This window comes from Oncorhynchus mykiss, chromosome 12, assembly GCF_013265735.2.
Source record: "Oncorhynchus mykiss isolate Arlee chromosome 12, USDA_OmykA_1.1, whole genome shotgun sequence".
Lineage (NCBI taxonomy): Eukaryota > Metazoa > Chordata > Actinopteri > Salmoniformes > Salmonidae > Oncorhynchus > Oncorhynchus mykiss.
In genome coordinates this window covers 70,971,733-70,992,324 of record NC_048576.1, presented here as the reverse complement: position 1 = coordinate 70,992,324, position 20,592 = coordinate 70,971,733, and the positions used below count along the sequence as shown (strand labels likewise).

Sequence of the window (20,592 nt, the reverse complement as noted above, 5' to 3'; positions counted from 1 at the left end):
CTCTCCTGTGAAGTCGTGACTTGTGACATACGCCTAGTTTCCTGAATCGGGTCACAAATGGTCCATTTCACACCCTTATCAAGAGAACGTCCCTGGTCATCCCTACTGCCTCTGATCTGGCAGACTCACTAAACACAAGTGCTTTGTTAGTAAATGATGTCTGAGTGTTGGAGTGTGCCCCTGGCTGTCCGTCAATAAATAAACAAGAAGATTGTTTGTTTAAAATAAGGAATTTGAAATGATTTATACTTTTACTTTCGATACTTAAGTACATTTGAGCAATTCCATGTACCGAACACTTTAATACTTTTACTCTAGTATTTTACTGGATGACTCACTTTTACTTAAGTCATTTTCTATTAAGGTATCTTTACTTTTACTCAAGTATGACAATTGAGTACTTTTTCCACCACTGCACATAACCTGCATGGTTATGTGTATCCATTAAAGGCCAGAATAATTTTCCTTCATGGGCAGTGTTGCATAATATTTCCAGGCTCAATCAATAGAGAAACTCATCATACACAAATAGCCTTAGCAAAACAACAACATTTATTCCAAAGACTATTATTGCCATAAGTAGATACAGACAGAGACAGCTCCTGGCCATGTGTTGTTAAGTAAGCTATGCACCCTCGTCCTCCGGTGAGTCATTGTTTGATTTACATTTCTAGAGAAGATGCCAGTTGAAAGAGGATGCTAGATGAACAGATGAACAGTGACTTCGACAGAAAAGAGCAGATATCACTTCTGCCTGGATTCATAAACAAACTAAATGTCTGTCTGTCATGTCCGGAAATTGAGACATGTCAGCAACAAAACATACAAACAGTAGCAGTACGGCAGGATAGTAATATCTATTGGTGGATGGATTGGTTAGAGAGGTACAACACAGCAGAGGTATACTGTAGTGCTGGTGGAGAGGGTGGAGGCTGGAGGTTCCCCTTAGTGGGCCTGCTGGCTGGGAGTGAACAGCTTGTCCCATACCTCCACCTTCATGATGGCCCTGCCCATGGGGGACATGGTGACCTTGATGTCCAGGTAGTTCCCTTCATAGCTGATCCCTGAGCCATTGGCTTCTTCTCTTATGAAACCTTTCTGGTTCTTTTCATAGTACATCTCTTTATACAGTGACTCATCACAGGCTCGGCCCTTGTTGAAGATGCCCACAGCGAACCAGTTCTTGTAGATGTTGTAGTCCCAGGGCACACCGAACATGAGGGCCACCGTCTCGATGTAGTCGTTCCGGGACCTCTCAAAGAGGTCATAGGTCAGAACGCCATAGCTGCCCGTTGCCTTGGCGCTTGATTTGCTGAATGTGCAGACTTCGGTCTTTAGGGGCCGCACTGTGGGCTGGGGAGGGTTGTAGGTATCCCCACTCTCCAGGAATACCCTAGTGAGGACACACGCACAACGTTACGCTTTCAACATTTCCTTGAATGTACAGTGTGACAATGACAATAGTTTGGTAAAGTGTGTACTCACTTTGGGTTTATGAGACAGTAGCTGTTTGTGAGATTGGTGATCTCAATGGTGACATTCCTCTTGCTGCTCAGGTTAGCTACCACGGCCTCGGCTGACTCTGCCATTTTGGAGTGGTTCTGATATGTGCCTCTTTATTTCTATAATACAGAGACTAGCAGGGTTAAGCCTTTCAGTTAGACTGCTGTGCAGAAATACATTTGTGGTTGACCCCCTGGAATGCCAAGGGGATCTGTATTCATATCTGATCCAATTCCGTCCAAAAACGTACTGTAGAATACAGTTACTGTAAGTGTCCCTCTGAAACCCTTCACTCTTTGTTACGACATGCCTTGCTCAGTCTCAAGAGGTTTTTCTCAAATACAGTAGAGAACTTTTCAAATTTCAAAAGCAACGTCTTCACGACACGCACAGGTTTTAAACAGCCAGTTTAGAATGGGAGGTGCGAGAAAAAGAACTTGTGTGTAATAAGGAATACTTCAAAGCTGTTCTCAACAATAACAAGATGGCTGCTCACTCTGCTCAGCTCATTAGGAAACCTGGCTCTTTAATTACATTACTAAGTAACGGTGCAATAAGCAGTTTAGAGAGGGGAAACCTGGAGAAAATCCTTTCCAATTTCATTTGCAGGGAAACGGTCAAACAGATGTCTCACATGTAAACTGTACTAATAGATTCACATATGCCCAATAGCGAATCTATAAATTGTCATCATATCAATGGTTACCGGGGGAGAACCAAATGGAAAGAAGATTTGTGTTAAAAAGTATCATGGGAAGGGATCAAATGTAGGTGGAATACTGGCACCCGTACAACTCCTACAGTATATAACCTCTAGTTCTACTTATTCTAGTAATACTCATAGTGGTCATGAAAAGAAGTAACATCTTACCTGTTAAAGTAACAGGAGTAACATCTTACCTGTAAAAGTAATAGGAGTAATATCTTACCTGTTAAAGTAACAGGAGTAATATCTTACCTGTAAAAGTAATAGGAGTAATATCTTACCTGTAAAAGTAATAGGAGTAATATCTTACCTGTAAAAGTAATAGGAGTAATATCTTACCTGTAAAAGTAATAGGAGTAATATCTTACCTGTAAAAGTAATAGGAGTAATATCTTACCTGTAAAAGTAATAGGAGTAATATCTTACCTGTAAAAGTAATAGGAGTAATATCTTACCTGTTAAAGTAATAGGAGTAACATCTTACCTGTAAAAGTAATAGGAGTAACATCTTACCTGTAAAAGTAATAGGAGTAATATCTTACCTGTAAAAGTAATAGGAGTAACATCTTACCTGTAAAAGTAATAGGAGTAATATCTTACCTGTAAAAGTAATAGGAGTAATATCTTACCTGTAAAAGTAATAGGAGTAATATCTTACCTGTAAAAGTAATAGGAGTAATATCTTACCTGTTAAAGTAATAGGAGTAACATCTTACCTGTAAAAGTAATAGGAGTAACATCTTACCTGTAAAAGTAATAGGAGTAATATCTTACCTGTAAAAGTAATAGGAGTAATATCTTACCTGTAAAAGTAATAGGAGTAATATCTTACCTGTAAAAGTAATAGGAGTAATATCTTACCTGTTAAAGTAATAGGAGTAATATCTTACCTGTAAAAGTAATAGGAGTAATATCTTACCTGTAAAAGTAATAGGAGTAATATCTTACCTGTAAAAGTAATAGGAGTAATATCTTACCTGTTAAAGTAATAGGAGTAATATCTTACCTGTTAAAGTAATAGGAGTAACATCTTACCTGTTAAAGTAATAGGAGTAATATCTTACCTGTAAAAGTAATAGGAGTAATATCTTACCTGTAAAAGTAATAGGAGTAATATCTTACCTGTAAAAGTAATAGGAGTAATATCTTACCTGTAAAAGTAATAGGAGTAATATCTTACCTGTAAAAGTAATAGGAGTAATATCTTACCTGTAAAAGTAATAGGAGTAATATCTTACCTGTTAAAGTAATAGGAGTAATATCTTACCTGTAAAAGTAATAGGAGTAATATCTTACCTGTTAAAGTAATAGGAGTAATATCTTACCTGTAAAAGTAATAGGAGTAATATCTTACCTGTAAAAGTAATAGGAGTAATATCTTACCTGTAAAAGTAATAGGAGTAATATCTTACCTGTAAAAGTAATAGGAGTAATATCTTACCTGTAAAAGTAATAGGAGTAATATCTTACCTGTTAAAGTAATAGGAGTAATATCTTACCTGTTAAAGTAATAGGAGTAATATCTTACCTGTTAAAGTAATAGGAGTAATATCTTACCTGTTAAAGTAATAGGAGTAACATCTTACCTGTTAAAGTAATAGGAGTAATATCTTACCTGTAAAAGTAATAGGAGTAATATCTTACCTGTAAAAGTAATAGGAGTAATATCTTACCTGTAAAAGTAATAGGAGTAATATCTTACCTGTTAAAGTAATAGGAGTAATATCTTACCTGTAAAAGTAATAGGAGTAATATCTTACCTGTTAAAGTAACAGGAGTAACATCTTACCTGTAAAAGTAATAGGAGTAACATCTTACCTGTTAAAGTAATAGGAGTAACATCTTACCTGTTAAAGTAATAGGAGTAACATCTTACCTGTAAAAGTAATAGGAGTAACATCTTACCTGTAAAAGTAATAGGAGTAACATCTTACCTGTTAAAGTAATAGGAGTAATATCTTACCTGTAAAAGTAATAGGAGTAACATCTTACCTGTTAAAGTAATAGGAGTAACATCTTACCTGTTAAAGTAATAGGAGTAACATCTTACCTGTAAAAGTAATAGGAGTAACATCTTACCTGTAAAAGTAATAGGAGTAACATCTTACCTGTAAAAGTAATAGGAGTAACATCGTACCTGTTAAAGTAATAGGAGTAATATCTTACCTGTAAAAGTAATAGGAGTAATATCTTACCTGTTAAAGTAATAGGAGTAACATCTTACCTGTTAAAGTAATAGGAGTAACATCTTACCTGTAAAAGTAATAGGAGTAACATCGTACCTGTTAAAGTAATAGGAGTAATATCTTACCTGTTAAAGTAATAGGAGTAATATCTTACCTGTTAAAGTAATAGGAGTAACATCTTACCTGTAAAAGTAATAGGAGTAATATCTTACCTGTAAAAGTAATAGGAGTAATATCTTACCTGTAAAAGTAATAGGAGTAATATCTTACCTGTTAAAGTAATAGGAGTAATATCTTACCTGTTAAAGTAATAGGAGTAATATCTTACCTGTTAAAGTAATAGGAGTAACATCTTACCTGTTAAAGTAACAGAAGTAATATCTTACCTGTTAAAGTAATAGGAGTAATATCTTACCTGTAAAAGTAATAGGAGTAACATCTTACCTGTTAAAGTAATAGGAGTAATATCTTACCTGTTAAAGTAATAGGAGTAATATCTTACCTGTTAAAGTAATAGGAGTAACATCTTACCTGTTAAAGTAATAGGAGTAATATCTTACCTGTTAAAGTAATAGGAGTAACATCGTACCTGTTAAAGTAATAGGAGTAATATCTTACCTGTAAAAGTAATAGGAGTAATATCTTACCTGTTAAAGACTTCTCTCAGCGTGTTCTCTCAGCTCTAGAGTTTAGTTTAGTAAAAATGCACCTGAAAGGAGGGAGCTTTTTTTCAATCCAGGAAACAGTTTCACTACTCTGTCAAACACTCTCAGAACACCCCCCACCCCACCCCAACAACATTATGTTGCCTAGCTCTGTGGGAACGAGTCCGTACCACACCCTCATCTGGGTTTGGAGCTGGCAGACCAGAACAATAGATGGTTCCTGGTGGATAAAGGCCCATTATGTAAGCAGGGAGCAGTCACTCTGCAGTATACTCCGTTTCTCATGATAGATTATGTGTGACTGCATGCTTGACTGACTTGGAGGAATTGGGTGATTCATTGCAATGGCATTGTGCAACAAGAGGCACTGAAAAAGCTGAACAAGTAAATACATGCACCCCTGAAGCTACGGTCATCTCTTATATGCTGCAGTTCTACAGGACGTTGGACAAGGCAAGAGACCAAGAACCATATGAACCCTGACAGGATTATGATCAATTCTGAGCCAATAGTCATTGAATCCCATTGGATTATTGGATTATGGCTAGTATAACGTCTCTTTGTGATTCATTGAAAACTGACAGTTCTAGGAATCTGAGTTCAATGTATAACCTTTTATTCTTAATGGTAAATATTAATGATACATGAAACGGTTCAATAGATCAGGTGTGTAAGTACATGTTAATAAAGCTTATCACTAAAACATCTTACACCAATTCATTTTTAAGCGTTTTATTAAAACAAACATGTACAGGTGTAGAAAAAGACACAGAATCAAATATTGTGAACAATTAGACAGTAATATCTTCCATTTGATAAAGATTTATTCATTGGATAACATTAACCACCTACGTTGGTTGATTCATTCATTCTTATATTTAGTACGTGATTATGTATCAATATAAATTTGTTTCCCTGCTGTGAGTTGGAAAAATGGCTCAGCTACCAGCTTGTCTTATTAGTGCCCCATTTTATCATAGAGCTCCACCTTAATGATGGACTTCCCAACATTGGACATGGTGGCCCTCAGGTCTACGTGTTGGGCCTTGTATTCCACCCCTGACCCACTGGCCTCTGATCGGACAAACTTGCTGAAGTCCTTTTCCTTGTACATGTGGTTGTACAGTTGCTTGTCGCAGGCGCGTGCCACCTCGAAGACGCCCACCCCTAGCCAGTTCTTGTAGAAGTTGTAGTCGTAGGGCACGGAGAACATGATGGCCATGCGTTCTGAGCACACGCGGCTCTGCATGTGGAAAAGGTCGTAGGTCAGGACCCCCACGGCGCCCGTGGCTGTGTCGTCATCCTTGGTGAAGGAACACACCTCTGTCTTGGTGGTGCGGACGGTGGGCTGGGGTGGGTGGTAGCAGAAACCACTGGACATGTACACCCTGGGGGGTAGTAATGGGAATGGGGTGTCATTAAAGTTCTAATTAATTATCTGAACATTCATGTTGCTGATAAAATGCTAAACCTTACAACTGGACTTAAAGTTGTGTGAAAATACACTTTTTAACTTTTAGGATCACTGTCTCTCTACTTTTAGTCATTTCACTCTTCCTTTCTTCCTGTCCAGCCACTCTGTGCTGATGGATGGAGTGTGAGTGCTGCTATGGATTCGTAAGCAACACAGAGTGAGCCAGCGTGCAGTGTGCAATGAGCCACATTGTGTCACTTCATGATGGATAGGTGGATGTACGCAAAGCCACGTTACACATGAAAACCACCCATCCAAGAGAAGCCTGCCATAAAATATATTTACTCTCAGAAATTCCACTGAAAAGTAACAGACAAATAACAATCTGGGGATGGTCAGCTGGTTTGTTATTTGGTTAAGTAATTTAATTTCCATAGTGGTATACTGTATGTAATGTAAGGAGTATTAGAGTATTGAATGCCAACATACTTGGGGTTGATGAGACAGTAACCGGTGGTGACATTGGTGAGCTCTATAGTACAGTTCCTGTTGGTGGTTAGAGTGGCTGAAACGGCCTCTGCGTTCTCTGGCATCTTGGCTGGTCTGAGCGAGATAGAGGGGGGAAAAAGCTATATAGTGGTATTTAGATGTGTGGAAACAGAGTACGTCTGGAGTGTAAAGATAATGACAGCTGAAGACATAATAATTCTCTCATGAGAGTAGCTTTGCCAACACAATCAAAATAACATTCATAAAAAATCTCTTTAATCTTCCCTTCAAACTCAAACCTCAGAACAGGTTTGCAGGCAGATGCATGTTTCTAAAAATCTAGGCAAGGTAGCAAACAAACCGTTCTGATCCCAATGCATCACTTGCTAAATACTGTAGCATGCAGAAGACGTGAATTATGATGAAGACAATGTAAAGATATTCACCTTCTAAGTTCAGAAAACTCCAGTTGTGTCAGGCAGAGTAGAGTAGATTTGTGTTTCCCCAGACTGGTGGAGGAGAGGAGGAATTGGCTGAAGTCACGCCTACTCCGATTACACTTTTGCGTGTTCGTGCACAAACACAGGTGTGGCACGGAACACAGAAAACAAGGCATACTTTTGAACGAGAGCAGCCAAAAAAAGAACGAAAAACAGGAAATACTGCATACCAATGTAATAGTTTGGACTTTTCCTGTATTTATTGGTGTTATGCTGGCTGCTGCCAGTTCTATTACATCAAATACTATGGGAGAAGATATTTTAGATTGAAAAGTAAGAGATTTGTGCCAATGAGACTGTTGTAACAAATGCTATCCATACAGCCAGCTCTACAATACTCATAGAACATTCCATAGTACTGTGTTTTGTGCTCTGACATGATGAGGGAGATCAAATGAAACATTGTTGCTGGTATCACTGCAGGCCTGGGAAAGATGTGGGTTCTGCATCTGTACATGTGCACGTACCGACCTGTAACAGATTCCTCACAGCCAGGTACCACCCTATCACAACAATGCATTGCGACACAGCCTTTGACACACCCCAGCTTCACAAACCTCTCCCTCACTCACACTTGTCAATAGAAAAATAAACACACCCTTCGTTTAATGTAAAAACCGAGCGGGGCAATAATTACTCAGCATCGACTGAGAAACCCAGTGGATACTGGATGTCCAAAACGTCTGCTGGTTATTGGTGGCTGGGAATGACAACTGAATGAACAAGAGCTACAAATGTGTGCTTTGGAAACCCATGTAATTATCATAGGTTGCATCCCAAATGGCAACCTATTCCCTATATAGTTAAAAATGTATATATTTCACCTTTATTTAACCAGGTAGGTTAGTAGAGAACAAGTTCTCATTTACAACTGCGACCTGGCCAAGATAAAGCATAGCAGTGCAACACAAACAACAACACAGAGTTACACATGGAATAAACAAACATACAGTAAATAATACAATAGAAAAAGTATATTTACAGTGTCTGCAAATGAGGTAGGATAAGGGAGGTAAGGCAATAAATAGGCCATAGTGGCAAAATAATTACAATTTAGAAATTAAACACTGGAGTGATAGATGTGCAGAAGATGAGTGAGCAATAGAGATACTGGGGTGCAAAGGAGCAAAATAAATAAATAAATAAAACTATGGGGATGAGGTAGTTGGATGGGCTATTTATAGATGGGTTATGTACAGGTGCAGTGATCTGTGAGCTGCTCTGACAGCTGGTGCTTAAAGTTAGTGAGGGAGATATGAGTCTCCAGCTTCAGTGATTTTTGCAGTTTGTTCCAATCATTGGCAGCAGAGAACTGGAAGGAAAGACGGCCGAAGGAGGAATTGGCTTTGGGGGTGACCAGTGAAATATACCTGCTGGAGAGCGTGCTATGGGTGGGTTCTGCTATGGTGACCAGTGAGCTGAGACAAGATGGGGCTTTACCTAGCAAAGACTTATAGATGGCCTGGAGCCAATGGGTTTGGCAAATATGAAGCGAGGGCCAGCCAACGAGAACATACAGGTTGCAGTGGTAGTTAGTATATGGGGCTTTGGTGACAAAACGGATGGCACTGTGATAGACTGCATCCAATTTGCTGAGTAGAGTGTTGGAGGATATTTTGTAAATGACATAGCCGAAGTCAAGGATTGATATTATAGTCAGTTTTACGAGGGTATGTTTGGCAGCATGAGTGAAGGATGCTTTGTTGCAAAATAGGAAGCCAATTCTAGATTTAATTTTGGATTGGAGATGCTTAATGTGAGTCTGGAAGGAGAGATTACAGTCTAACCAGACACCTAGGTATTTGTAGTTGTCCACATATTCTACGTCAGAACTGTCCAAAGTAGTGATGCTGGACGGGCGGGCAGGTATAGGCATCGATCGGTTGAAGAGCCGATTAGTTTTACTTGCATTTAAGAGCAGTTGGAGGCCACGGAAGGAAAGTTGTATGGCATTGAAGCTCGTGTGGAGGTTTGTTAATACAGTGTCCAAAGAAGGGCCAGAAGTATACAGAATGATGTCGTCTGCGTAGGGGTAGATCAGAGAATCACCAGCATCAAGAGCAACATCATTGATATGTGCAGAGAAAAGTGTCGTCCCGAGGATTGAACCCTGTGGCACTCCCATATAGACTGCCAGAGGTCTGGACAACAGGCCTTCCAATTTGACACACTGAACTCTGTCTGAGAAGTAGTTGGTAAACCAGGCGAGGCAGTCATTTGAGAAACCAAGGCTGTTGAGTCTGCCGATAAGAATGTGGTGATTGACAGAGTCGAAAGCCTTGGCCAGGTCGATGAATACAGCTGCACAGTATTGTCTCTTATCGATGGCGGTTATGATATTGTTTAGGACATTGTGCATGCCTGAGGTGCACACATGACCAGCTGGGAAACCGGATTGCATAGTGGAGAAGGTACGGTGGGATTCAAAATGGTCGGTGATCTGTTTGTTAACTTGGCTTTGAAGACCTTAGAAAGGCAAGGTAGGATAGATATACAGTAGGTCTGTAGCAGTTTGGGTTTAGATTGTCTCTCCCTTTGAAGAGGGGGTTGACCGCGCCACATTTCCAATCTTTGGGGATCTCAGAAGATATGAAGAAGAGGTTGAACTTAGTAATAACGGTTGCAACATTTGCGGTAGATAATTAAAAAAAAGAGAGAGTCCAGATTGTCTGGCCCGGCTGATTTGTAGGGGTCCAGATTTTGCAGCTCATTCAGAACATCAACTATCTGGATTTGGGTGAAAGAGAAATGGGGGAGGCTTGGGAAAGTTGCTGTGAGGGGTGCAGGGCTGTTGACCGGGGTAGGGCTAGCCAGGTGGAAAGCATGGCCAGCCGTAGAAAAAATCTTATTGAAATTCTCAATTATAGCGGATATAGTGATCCCTATGGGCCCTGGTCAAAAGTAGGGCACTATAAATGGAATAAAGTACCATTTGGGATACACTAAATGCTGTGAGATGTGCTGGTGTAATTGGACCATTGCAGACTGCTGTAATAGAGTTGCCAGTTTTAGACTTCACCAGATGGCGCCAAACATGCACTTACAGTTTGAATGGGCAGCCTTATGGACAAATAGAACTTGCTTTACGAAGGTCGCGATGCTTTCAGAAATGCACTGATGCTTCTGTGTTGTAGTTTGACCTTTCAATATCAGAAATTAACATTTAGTCCTGCACAGATTTGATAGAGTACTGTGAAATAACCGTGAATCACAGGAGGTTGGTGGCATCTTAATTGGGGAGGATGGGCTCGTGGTAAAGGCTGAAGTGGAGTTGGTGGAATGGTATCAAATACATCAAACACATGGTTTCCATGTGTTTAATGTCATTCCATTTGCTCCATTTCAGCCATTATTACTATCCGTCCTCCCCTCAGCAGCCTCCACTGCTGTGAACATAAGACACACAGGAACCTTCAGCCATAAGGACTAGAATAAGGCATTCTTTCTGTATGAATGAGTCAGAATATTAAATGCATCTTGGTAATTGTGTTTGTGTAAGTGGGATATGTTTATAAAAAAAATCTCAACCTGATCATATTAGTCACACTGTTTACATTCAAAGTCCTCTTTAAACTTACACACCCAAAACTAAAAACCACAACCGGATAAGAGCAGAAGACATGTCTTGATTGTCTTTTAGCTTTGTCGCTGGGGTTTATCCGTGACTGAAGAACTGCATATTAAACTATTATTACTCATGCATAGAGCTCAACGTTTCTGAAATATCATTGTTCCGTATATAGAACCATTTCTTATTGACCTAACACACCTACTGTATATCAATCGTTGATGTGCTCTGCTTGGTTGATGGCAAATTGCTATCGAATGTTCTACATATTGCACATTACACATGTTGGGAATAAAATATAGATTGAGTTTGAGAGAGAGCGAGAGAGAAAAAGATCAAATCACATTTGATTTATCACATGCACTGAATACAACTGGTGTAGACTTTACTGTGAAATGTCTGCTAATGAGCCTTTCCCAACAATGCAGAGTTGAAAAATAAAATAGTAACAGAAAAGGAATAAAATAAAGTACACAAGAACAGAGCTATATGCAGGGAGTACCAGTACCAGATCAATGTGCAGTGGTACGAGGTATTTGAGGTAGATATATACTAGAAGGCATGGTAAAGTAACTAGGCATCAGGATAAATAAAAATAATAATAGTGAAATAAAGAACAAAGAGAGAGAACGAGGCAGACAGAGAGAGAGGGAGACAGAGAGGGTGACTGAGGCACTCAAACTCCTGACTCACTGTCTGCTGGCTTCCAGACGTCGTTTGCTGTCTATGCCAAACTTGTATCTTGCCCCATCCCTGATGCACCATATCCAAGACTGATACTAGTAGTCACATCCATCTATAGTATATCTGGAATGTCAGACTAGTTAGGCGTCAGGCGTTTCCTTTTTCTATAATCTGTCCTGGTCTGAGTCCAAATTTGAAAATGTTGGTTCCAACCACTGTCTTTGTGAGACGCAGATGTCTTTGTGAGATGATCCCCGCATATGTGGTTCCCACCGTGAAGCATGGAGGAGGAGGTGTGATGGTGTGAGGGTGCTTTGATGGTGACACAGTCAGTGATTTATTTAGAATTCGAGGCACACTTAACCAGCATGGCTACCACAACATTCTGTAGTGATATGCCATCCCATCTGGATTGCACTTAGTGGGACTATAATTTATTTTTCAACAGGACAATGACCCAACACACCTCCAGGATGTGTAAGGGCCATCTGACCAAGAAGGAGTGTGATGGAGTGCTGCATCAGATGACCTGGCCTCCACAATCACCCGACCTCAACCCAGTTGAAATGGTTTGGGATGAGTTGGACCGCAGAATAAAGGAAAGCAGCCGACACGTGCCCAGCATATGTGGGAACTCCTTCAAGACTGTTGGAAAAGCATTACAGGGGAAGCTGGTTGAGAGTGTGCAAAGCTGTCACCAAGGCAAAGGATGGCTACTTTGAAGTATCTCAAATATATTTTCATTTGTTTAACACTTGTTTGGTTACTACAGGATTCCATATCTGTTATTTCACAGTTTTGAAGTCTAAAATGTAGAAAATAGTAAAAATAAAGAAAACCCCTTGAATGAGTAGGTGTGTCCAAACTTTTGACTGGTACTGTATGTATATAGTGGGAGAACAAGTATTTGAATCACTGCCGATTTTGCAGGTTTTCCTACTTACAAAGCATGTAGAGGTCTGTAATGTTTATCATAGGTACACTTCAACTGTGAGAGACGGAATCTAAAACAAAAATCCAGAAAATCACATTGTATGATTTTTAAGTAATTAATTTGCATTTTATTGCATGACATAAGTATTTGATACATCAGAAAAGCAGAACTTTATATTTGGTACAGAAACCTTTGTTTGCAATTACAGAGATCATACGTTTCCTGTAGTTCTTGACCAGGTTTGCACACACTGCAGCAGGGATTTTGGCCCACTCCTCCATACAGACCTTCTCCAGATCCTTCAGATCCTCCCTTTGCAGAAAAGCATCCCCAAAGAATGATGTTTCCACCTCCATGCTTCACGGTTGGGATGGTGTCCTTAGGGTTGTACTCATCCTTCTTCCTCTAAACACGACGAGTGGAGTTTAGACCAAAAAGCTATATTTTTGTCTCATCAGACCACATGACCTTCTCCCATTCCTCCTCTGGATTATCCAGATGGTGATTGGCACACTTCAGACGGGCCTGGACATGCGCTGGCTTGAGCAGGGGGACCTTGCATGCGCTGCAGAATTTGAATCCATGACGGCGTAGTGTGTTACTAATGGTTTTCTTTGAGACTGTGATCCCAAGCTCTCAGGTTATTGACCAGGTCCTGCCGTGTAGTTCTGGGCTGATCCCTCATCTTCCTCAGGATCATTGATGCACCACGAGGTGAGATCCTGCATGGAGCCCCAGACTGAGGGTGATTGACCGTCATGTTGAACTTCTTCTATTTTCTAATAATTGCGCCAACAGTTGCTGTCTTCTCACCAAGCTGCTTGCCTATTGTCCTGTAGCCCATCCCAGCCTTGTGCAGGTCTACAATTTTATCCCTGATGTCCTTACACAGCTCTCTGGTCTTGGCCATTGTGGAGAGGTCTGTTTGATTGAGTGTGTGGACAGGTGTTTTTTATACAGGTAACGAGTTCAAACAGGTGCAGTTAATACAGGTAATGAGTGGAGAACAGGAGGGCTTCTTAAAGAAAAACTAACAGGTCTGTGAGAGCTGGAATTCTTCTTCCTACCAACTTCTGGTTGATCAAATACTTACAGTATGTCATGCAATAAAATGCAAATTAATTACTTAAAAATCATACAATGTGATTTTCTGGATTTTTTTTTAGATTCTGTTTCTCACAGTTGAAGTGTACCTATGATACAAATTACAGACCTCTACATGCTTTGTAAGTAGGAAAACCTGCAAAATCGGCAGTGTATCAAATACTTGTTCTCCCCACTGTACACACATACAGTATATTAAAATACAAAAACACATTCATGGGACGCACAAATAAAACATCACCCAGAAGAACATTTACATTCCTCGACAAATAAGTCTCCAGTCAATAATTTAAATTGCCAGAAAAGCACCAGAACATCAAGATTGAATGTTTTTGGAATTTTGTTCAAGCAATATGGTGCCGCATTAAAACTAAAATACCCTCGGAACCTCAAGAGTCAATCAATCCAGTGAATGGGTTAGGCAACTCAAGTGTCTACACTTCAACAGCAAAGTTAGATAAGATGGAAGTTCATGATGTAGGGCCCACAAAAGGGAGTAATACAGAGATCTATGAGTCTTTAACGAAGTCCAGACAACCTTTTGACATAGGATGCAGTGATGAGTATCAAACCTGTCACCTGCAACAAAACGAAGGGCACTTTGGTGGTGAGAATCCAAAGGTTTAAGACGATTAGCAGCTGCACTTTGATGAACAACATCACATAATCAAGAACAGATAAGAAGGTCGACTGAATAATCTGCTTCCTACTGCTTACAGAAAGGCACAATCTGTTTCTGTAGAAAAAGACAACTTTAAATCTTAGTTCATCTATATGTTTTTAAACGTCAAATCCGTATCAATCCAAAAAGCCTAGGTATTCATTTGCGGGAACATGTTCTATTGGAGAACCATGTAATGAGTGAACATGTAGTTCATGTGAAACAAGAGTTTAAAAACAACATGCATTTTGTTTTGCCTGTGAACTTCAACTTAGCGCGAACAGTTTCAGTCAGCCTGACATTACCTGGCCCTTACCAAGGACTATTTTGAGGAAACATTCAGTCTTTCCTGTGTCTAGACCCTATCTATCCATACTACCCTTTAATGTAACTTTCCAGGCAATTAGTGGGCCTACATGTTTAATGGTTCGCCAGTTACACATTGAATGCTTGACTTGCATTCTAGTATAGAAGAAATGCTAAATTGTCCAATCAACAAGGATTGTGATCCAATGATTGTATGCAAATTCACCATTTACATATCACATTATGGCTGTGCAGAAGTCGTATAAATGCATAGGTCTCTGTGAATGAACTATTTTGATGAATCCTTCGAGCCATCGGAATAGTCTGTAAAAGGTAAAGGTTCTCAAACATGGGGTAATGGGTGGAGGGGGAAGCTGGAGGAGAGGGGGATTATGTCAACTTCAGCGTTTGATTCATTTTGGCCTGAGACCTATCTCTGGTGAAGGCGGTAAAGCGGGGAGAGAAGAGAGAGGAGAGAGGAGCGTGCTGATTGATTGCCGCAGGGGGAAGCAAGGTTCTGCACGTTACCTTTTTGATGAATAGGCTGTCAGGGCCCGCGAACAACCAAATATGGCCCCGTAAATGAATGTTTAAGCGGTTATGCTATAAGTATAAATATTAAACGTCCATTAAGGGGGATTACACTTGGTGCCACTTTGAAAAGGGATAATGAAAGGACAGGGCGGGGGGGGGGGGGGGGGGGGGGGGGGGGGGGTAGAGGGAGAAAATAACCCTGAACAGTGCAGGTGCATGGCTGCCTGTGTGTTTGTAATTCTCCTCTAACAAATGTTAGAATTCTCAGCAGCGGCGAAAAGTCCTTGACATTAATCTCATTTATTCTGTGTGTGTGTGTGTGTGTGTGTTTGCAAACCTGTGTGTGTTTTCAAGAGGGCGAAAAGAGGAGGACTAAAGATAGGGAGGCTTTAACTTGACAGAGCATGCCAGTGCATCCCCCTTCTCAAATTACGGAGCGATTAAAAGCATCCACGGTGGTGCACTTGGAGTGAGAGTGTGAATAAACGCCTGGTTTAAAGATTATTTGTGCTCAGCATGGAATAATTCCCCCTCCAAAGAGAAATCAATAGCGCTGTGCTGTATGAATACATTTGTGTCACTGCCTGCCGAGGGGACAAGGAGAGGAAACCTTGCTCAGGAAATGGGTTTAGACAACACACATCAAAATGACGAAAACCCACAAATGCCAAACGATCAGTGCTGATCCAGGGAGGAAAGCCTGAGCAACTAAGAAGGCATTGGGAGCAAAACCAGTTCAATATGGAATTTAAAATCATAGGCCCAACCATCTTCAGTCCATTTAGTGACAGGCATGACAAGACATAACGTAATCCAAATTGAATACTAACAGCTCTATTTCACGTACACATCCCTCCCAATGTGATTTCAATCTGTTACAACTCAGTAAGAGAAAATTCAAAGTTTAGGAATCAGTAACTTTTGAAGCTCCTGCATTTGTCTAAATATGCAAATATATTCAACAAGCATTTTTTCAAGTAAGCATATTCCAACTAATGTTTGGCAAACATCCCCTTTTTCATCACCCCCTCCCATATGTGTTTTTCACCCTCATTTGAGTAATGGCTAATCTTTTTCAATTGGGCACAGATCATTTCTGCTTAATTATTATGTCAACTATGCCAAAACAAAAACAAAAATGCACACACACACAAACAGTCTCTTTCTCTCTCTCTCTCTCTCTCTCTCTCTCTCTCTCTCTCTCTCAAATATACTGTACACTCCGGCTCTGCTGGGAGTGTCTTTGTTTTTCCATAGTCCATGTAAAAGGACTCAACATCTCTCTCTCTCTCTCTCTCTCTGTCTCTTTCTCTCTCTGTCTCTCCGCTCCTCTTCCTTGTTGCAAGACCAATACACAACATTATAAACTTAGTAATTAGTGGCTTGCGTAGGCCATTTACTGAATTACCTTCAAACATTGACACACGATCTGCATGTAAGTGAAATAGTTCTATTGAATAGTTGCCGTGCATTTCCATATCTTCAGACTGTGCTCTCTCATCCTCACATTGGCTAAATGATGAACGCCAGCTCTCTGTCTGGGACTGATCCTGAAAGAGCAAGACAGACAGGAGATCAATACACACAACTGCCCATCCCATCTCTGTTCTGTGCATTGGCTTTTCCTTCTCTTCTCTTAAACCCCCCAACCCAACCCAACCCATGCCCTGCCACTCCGTCCTCTCTACAAACACATGCCGTCTCCTCCTTCCAAACCTTCCACCTCCACTTCGCTCAGTCCTCCATCCTGCTTTATAAAAAATATGATCCAATTGACCCAAAAGCCGCTGAGAAGCGTTGCTCTATAAACAGACTGATGCTCAATAGGAGGCGCTGAGCACCCCAGGAAGAGAACGACTGCTGTAGTGGATTGGTGCGTTTCTGATGGAGGTCGTGGAGGGGGGCGGGATAAGTGTGGGTGGGGGGACATCTAGCATCTGAGTAGTTTGGCATCATTTATCAGTTTTATTGCTTTACTGTCTTGTTGCTATCTGCCACCATCCCTGGCCAACCCCCACTGCCCCTTCCTGCACCCGTGACCCCTGTTCCTATGCCACGTTCCCTTCGATCACTCCAGGTTCCTCCTGTGCAATTAAGCGGAGGCAGAGGGCGGGCAGATGAAAGGTGTGACATTTTGCTTTTGACTGCAGATGAATTCGGAGCAACGGAACGGACGGATGTGTCCAGGCGTAAATATGGATTTATTTTCCCTGCGTTCCCACACTGCTCCACTTTCCTCACTCCCGCTCTCTGAAGTGATGGGACCTGGCTTTAAGAAAGGGCGACATGTGCCTTAGACTCATCCTAAATCATGAGTTGACAGTTTAAAAGGGCACGATGCAATGGAAGTTTTTTTTTTATGTCTCCATGTTATTTTCCCCACTCGATAAGCTGGGCTATGTGTTTTGAACCTGTTTGTGTATTTGGTGGACAGAGTATGTGTCACTGTTTCTCAAAAGGGTGTGTTTTTTGTTGTTGAGTATCTCTCTCCTCCTTGAATCACCCCAGGACAGCATGAAGGCTGTGGGCCCTAAAAATAGTATTTTTGTGTCACCCAAACACTAACAAACACTTTAATAATCTAATAATTAATGTTTGCTCACAGTCAGTCTCAACCCTCTCCTTAGGTGCCCTTAATCTTAAGGATCCGCCCCTTTTTCCACCAATTTTTGCCTGAAATGACATACCCAAATCTAACTGCCTGTAGCTCAGGACCTGAAGCAAGGATATGCATATTCTTGATACCATTTGAAAGGAAACACTTTGACGTTTGTGGAAATGTTAAATTAATGTAGACGAATATAACACATTAGATCTGGTAAAAGATTTATACAAAGATTTTTTTTTGTACCATCATCCTTGAAATGCAAGAGAAAGGCCATAATGTATTCATCCAGCCCAGGCACAATTTTGATTTTGGCCACTAGAAGGCAGCAGTGTTTGTGCAAAGTGTTAGACTGATCCAATGAACCCTCACATGTTTTTTTGGGGGGTAGAACTAGTGAGGATATTGAAAGATGCAGTATGTAACTGTTAAAGGTGACCGGAAAAATTAAATAAATGAAGGTTCTATGATCTGTCGTTCTCATTGAAAACAAGTCTAAGAAGCGGCATATTGTGCACTATTTCTACGTCAGGAGGAAGAGTAGCCTACTAGAGGGACGTTGACGTTGTCAAACCTTATTTAGTTGAGCCAGAGTAGCCTATTCTGACTAAAAATGTAGGCAAACTGAACTTCAGATGGCAGCCACCGTTTTAGAAACCCTTCCCCAGGATCAACACAGTCTGGTGGTTGAATGCACAAGACAAGAGGTTTAAGTGAATGCACAAGACAAGAGGTTTAAGTGAATGCACAAAGACAAGAGGTTTAAGTGAATGCACAAAGACAAGAGGTTTAAGTGAATGCACAAGACAAGAGGTTTAAGTGAATGCACAAAGACAAGAGGTTTAAGTGAATGCACAAAGACAAGAGGTTTAAGTGAATGCACAAAGACAAGAGGTTTAAGTGAAGGCACAAGACAAGAGGTTTAAGTGCCGTTGAACAGGGTATGGTACATCTACATGATATGGTGTAATGGTAATAGCACAATAAGAACACCTCAAACGTCAAGGATCAGGCTACATACACCCAAACGCTTGCTTTCTCTTCTCAAACACAACCTTTGTATTTTGGCACAGTGCCAGATCCAGTCCATGGAAATACAGTAGAAACAGCTGTATCTTTTAGTATCCTTCAGTTTTCTGACCCCATCATTTCAGATTGCACATCTCGTTCATTTTCATCGTCGCTGAAGTGCTTGCTACACACACACACACAGCGATGTACAGTTGGCTGCGGGAGTTTGTACGTCGTATTTACTACTACTAATTGCTGCTAACCATCTTCTGCATCTCCATGTATCTTCTACTGGAAATCTGTGACATTTTGTGTCTTCTGCCCTTTATTTCCTGTATAAAGTGCAGCCAGGGAGCAAACACCAGCCTGCTCTTGCTACCATCAATTTTCCACTTTGCATAACTAACATTACTTGTCGTAAGGCTAACTCTACAAACTTTCGCAACAGCTCCTTCTCCTACCAAGTAAAATTGTGACATCAAGCTTCATGTAAGGGCATATCGTGTGTAGGGTGTCACCCATCTCCACTGCTGTGGCAATCTGTTACATAAAATAAGTATATCAAATTATCACAAATGTTTTAGGTGGGAAAGTGCGCGTTTTACTTTTGACAAAAAATAGCTATTTTGTCCGCTTTCAATAAAATAATGAATTTGTCAAGTTTGCAGATTTGTGAATCATGCATTCACTAACAACGGAGAAGAGCGAGGCCTGGATCCGACAATGTCAAGTATCATATGACCCGTTTTTGTAGCTGTCTCGGTTCTGCAATCCAGGGAGCGAGAAGGGGAGAGGGCAAACTCCACTGAACGAGTTTCAATTTATGGAACCACTTGGGAGTTTCTTGATTTTGGATAAACTTCTCCTTTAAACTTTGCTTCACACTGAAGTATAAATGGTCCTCAACTCTCAAGACGTTCTTTTTTTGAATCACCAGAAGGAGAGGTTAATGGCATAATTATTCTAACAAACGTTTCAATGATATTTAAATGTCATACTTTGGAATATGAGCACAGAAGATATATACAGTACGAGCCTGTGCACATTCAAATGGCAAACCTTTAAGGCATGTTGAAGTTCTAGGCCCATTCAGTAATAAATCTGTCAAATCTAATTTAATAGAGCACAGTAACCTTCATGGGCTATGCAAACTGCTATCATTTGATATAAAGGTGATTTTCATGTAATTGGGACTGGCGAGTGGTGATCATTCCGTCAATGCGTTCTTGGTTACCCGTCAGTAAGGGGAAATAATATCACTTTTCGAATACAGTTTAATAACTAATTGACTTGCCTAATTATCATTTATCGAGGGAAATTAGCATTTGTTTTAATACACTGCTCTCTATAGTTGCCACAGTGTGTCTATTCTTGTTTATAACTTATAGTAATTGCACAAGTATCAGTTGTGTGAAATTGTAGACGTGATTGAGATGGTAAGAGAAATGTACCAGAGTATATCTGAAGACAGGGACATTGAATCATTCTCTACCGCAACCACTAACACCATCCATTGTTTTTTGATTGCTGATGACCTGGCATCCACAGAGGCTGAAGGTCAAAGTTCCTGCCTTCTCCTTCTCGCCAACGACCCCTTAAAAAACTTGAGAAATCCATCATCAATATTGACACAGCTGCTCAGCTTCATTGAAGACTGCTCGCCCCCATTAAACAAAAAAAAATGCCAGGTGCACCAGGTGCATATTTCTAGAAAAAAAAAAA

At 40.4% G+C, this 20,592-nt stretch overlaps 2 protein-coding genes across 3 annotated transcripts; both read right to left on the bottom strand.

Moving 5' to 3' along the window:
• Positions 1-529: 529 nt before the first annotated feature.
• Positions 530-5,199, bottom strand: LOC110538210 (DELTA-stichotoxin-Hcr4a). The gene is made up of 3 exons (XM_036938264.1): positions 5,043-5,199; positions 1,486-1,622; positions 530-1,393 (listed from the first exon to the last, which is right to left on the bottom strand). The coding sequence occupies exons 2-3, from the start codon at positions 1,587-1,589 to the stop codon at positions 946-948; spliced, it is 552 nt and encodes a 183-aa protein (XP_036794159.1). The 5' UTR covers positions 1,590-1,622; positions 5,043-5,199; the 3' UTR covers positions 530-945.
• A 573-nt stretch (positions 5,200-5,772) lies between these two features.
• LOC110538209 (bryoporin) lies at positions 5,773-7,594 on the bottom strand. Of its 2 annotated transcripts, none has more exons than XM_021624865.2 (3): positions 7,410-7,594; positions 6,964-7,077; positions 5,773-6,448 (listed from the first exon to the last, which is right to left on the bottom strand). In XM_021624865.2, exons 1-3 carry the CDS (start codon positions 7,577-7,579, stop codon positions 6,019-6,021), a joined length of 714 nt encoding a protein of 237 aa, XP_021480540.2. In that variant the 5' UTR covers positions 7,580-7,594; the 3' UTR covers positions 5,773-6,018. The 2 variants fall into 2 exon arrangements, with proteins under 2 accessions (XP_021480540.2, XP_021480541.2); XM_021624866.2 differs by having other exon boundaries at positions 6,964-7,103; positions 7,410-7,538.
• Positions 7,595-20,592: the final 12,998 nt, after the last annotated feature.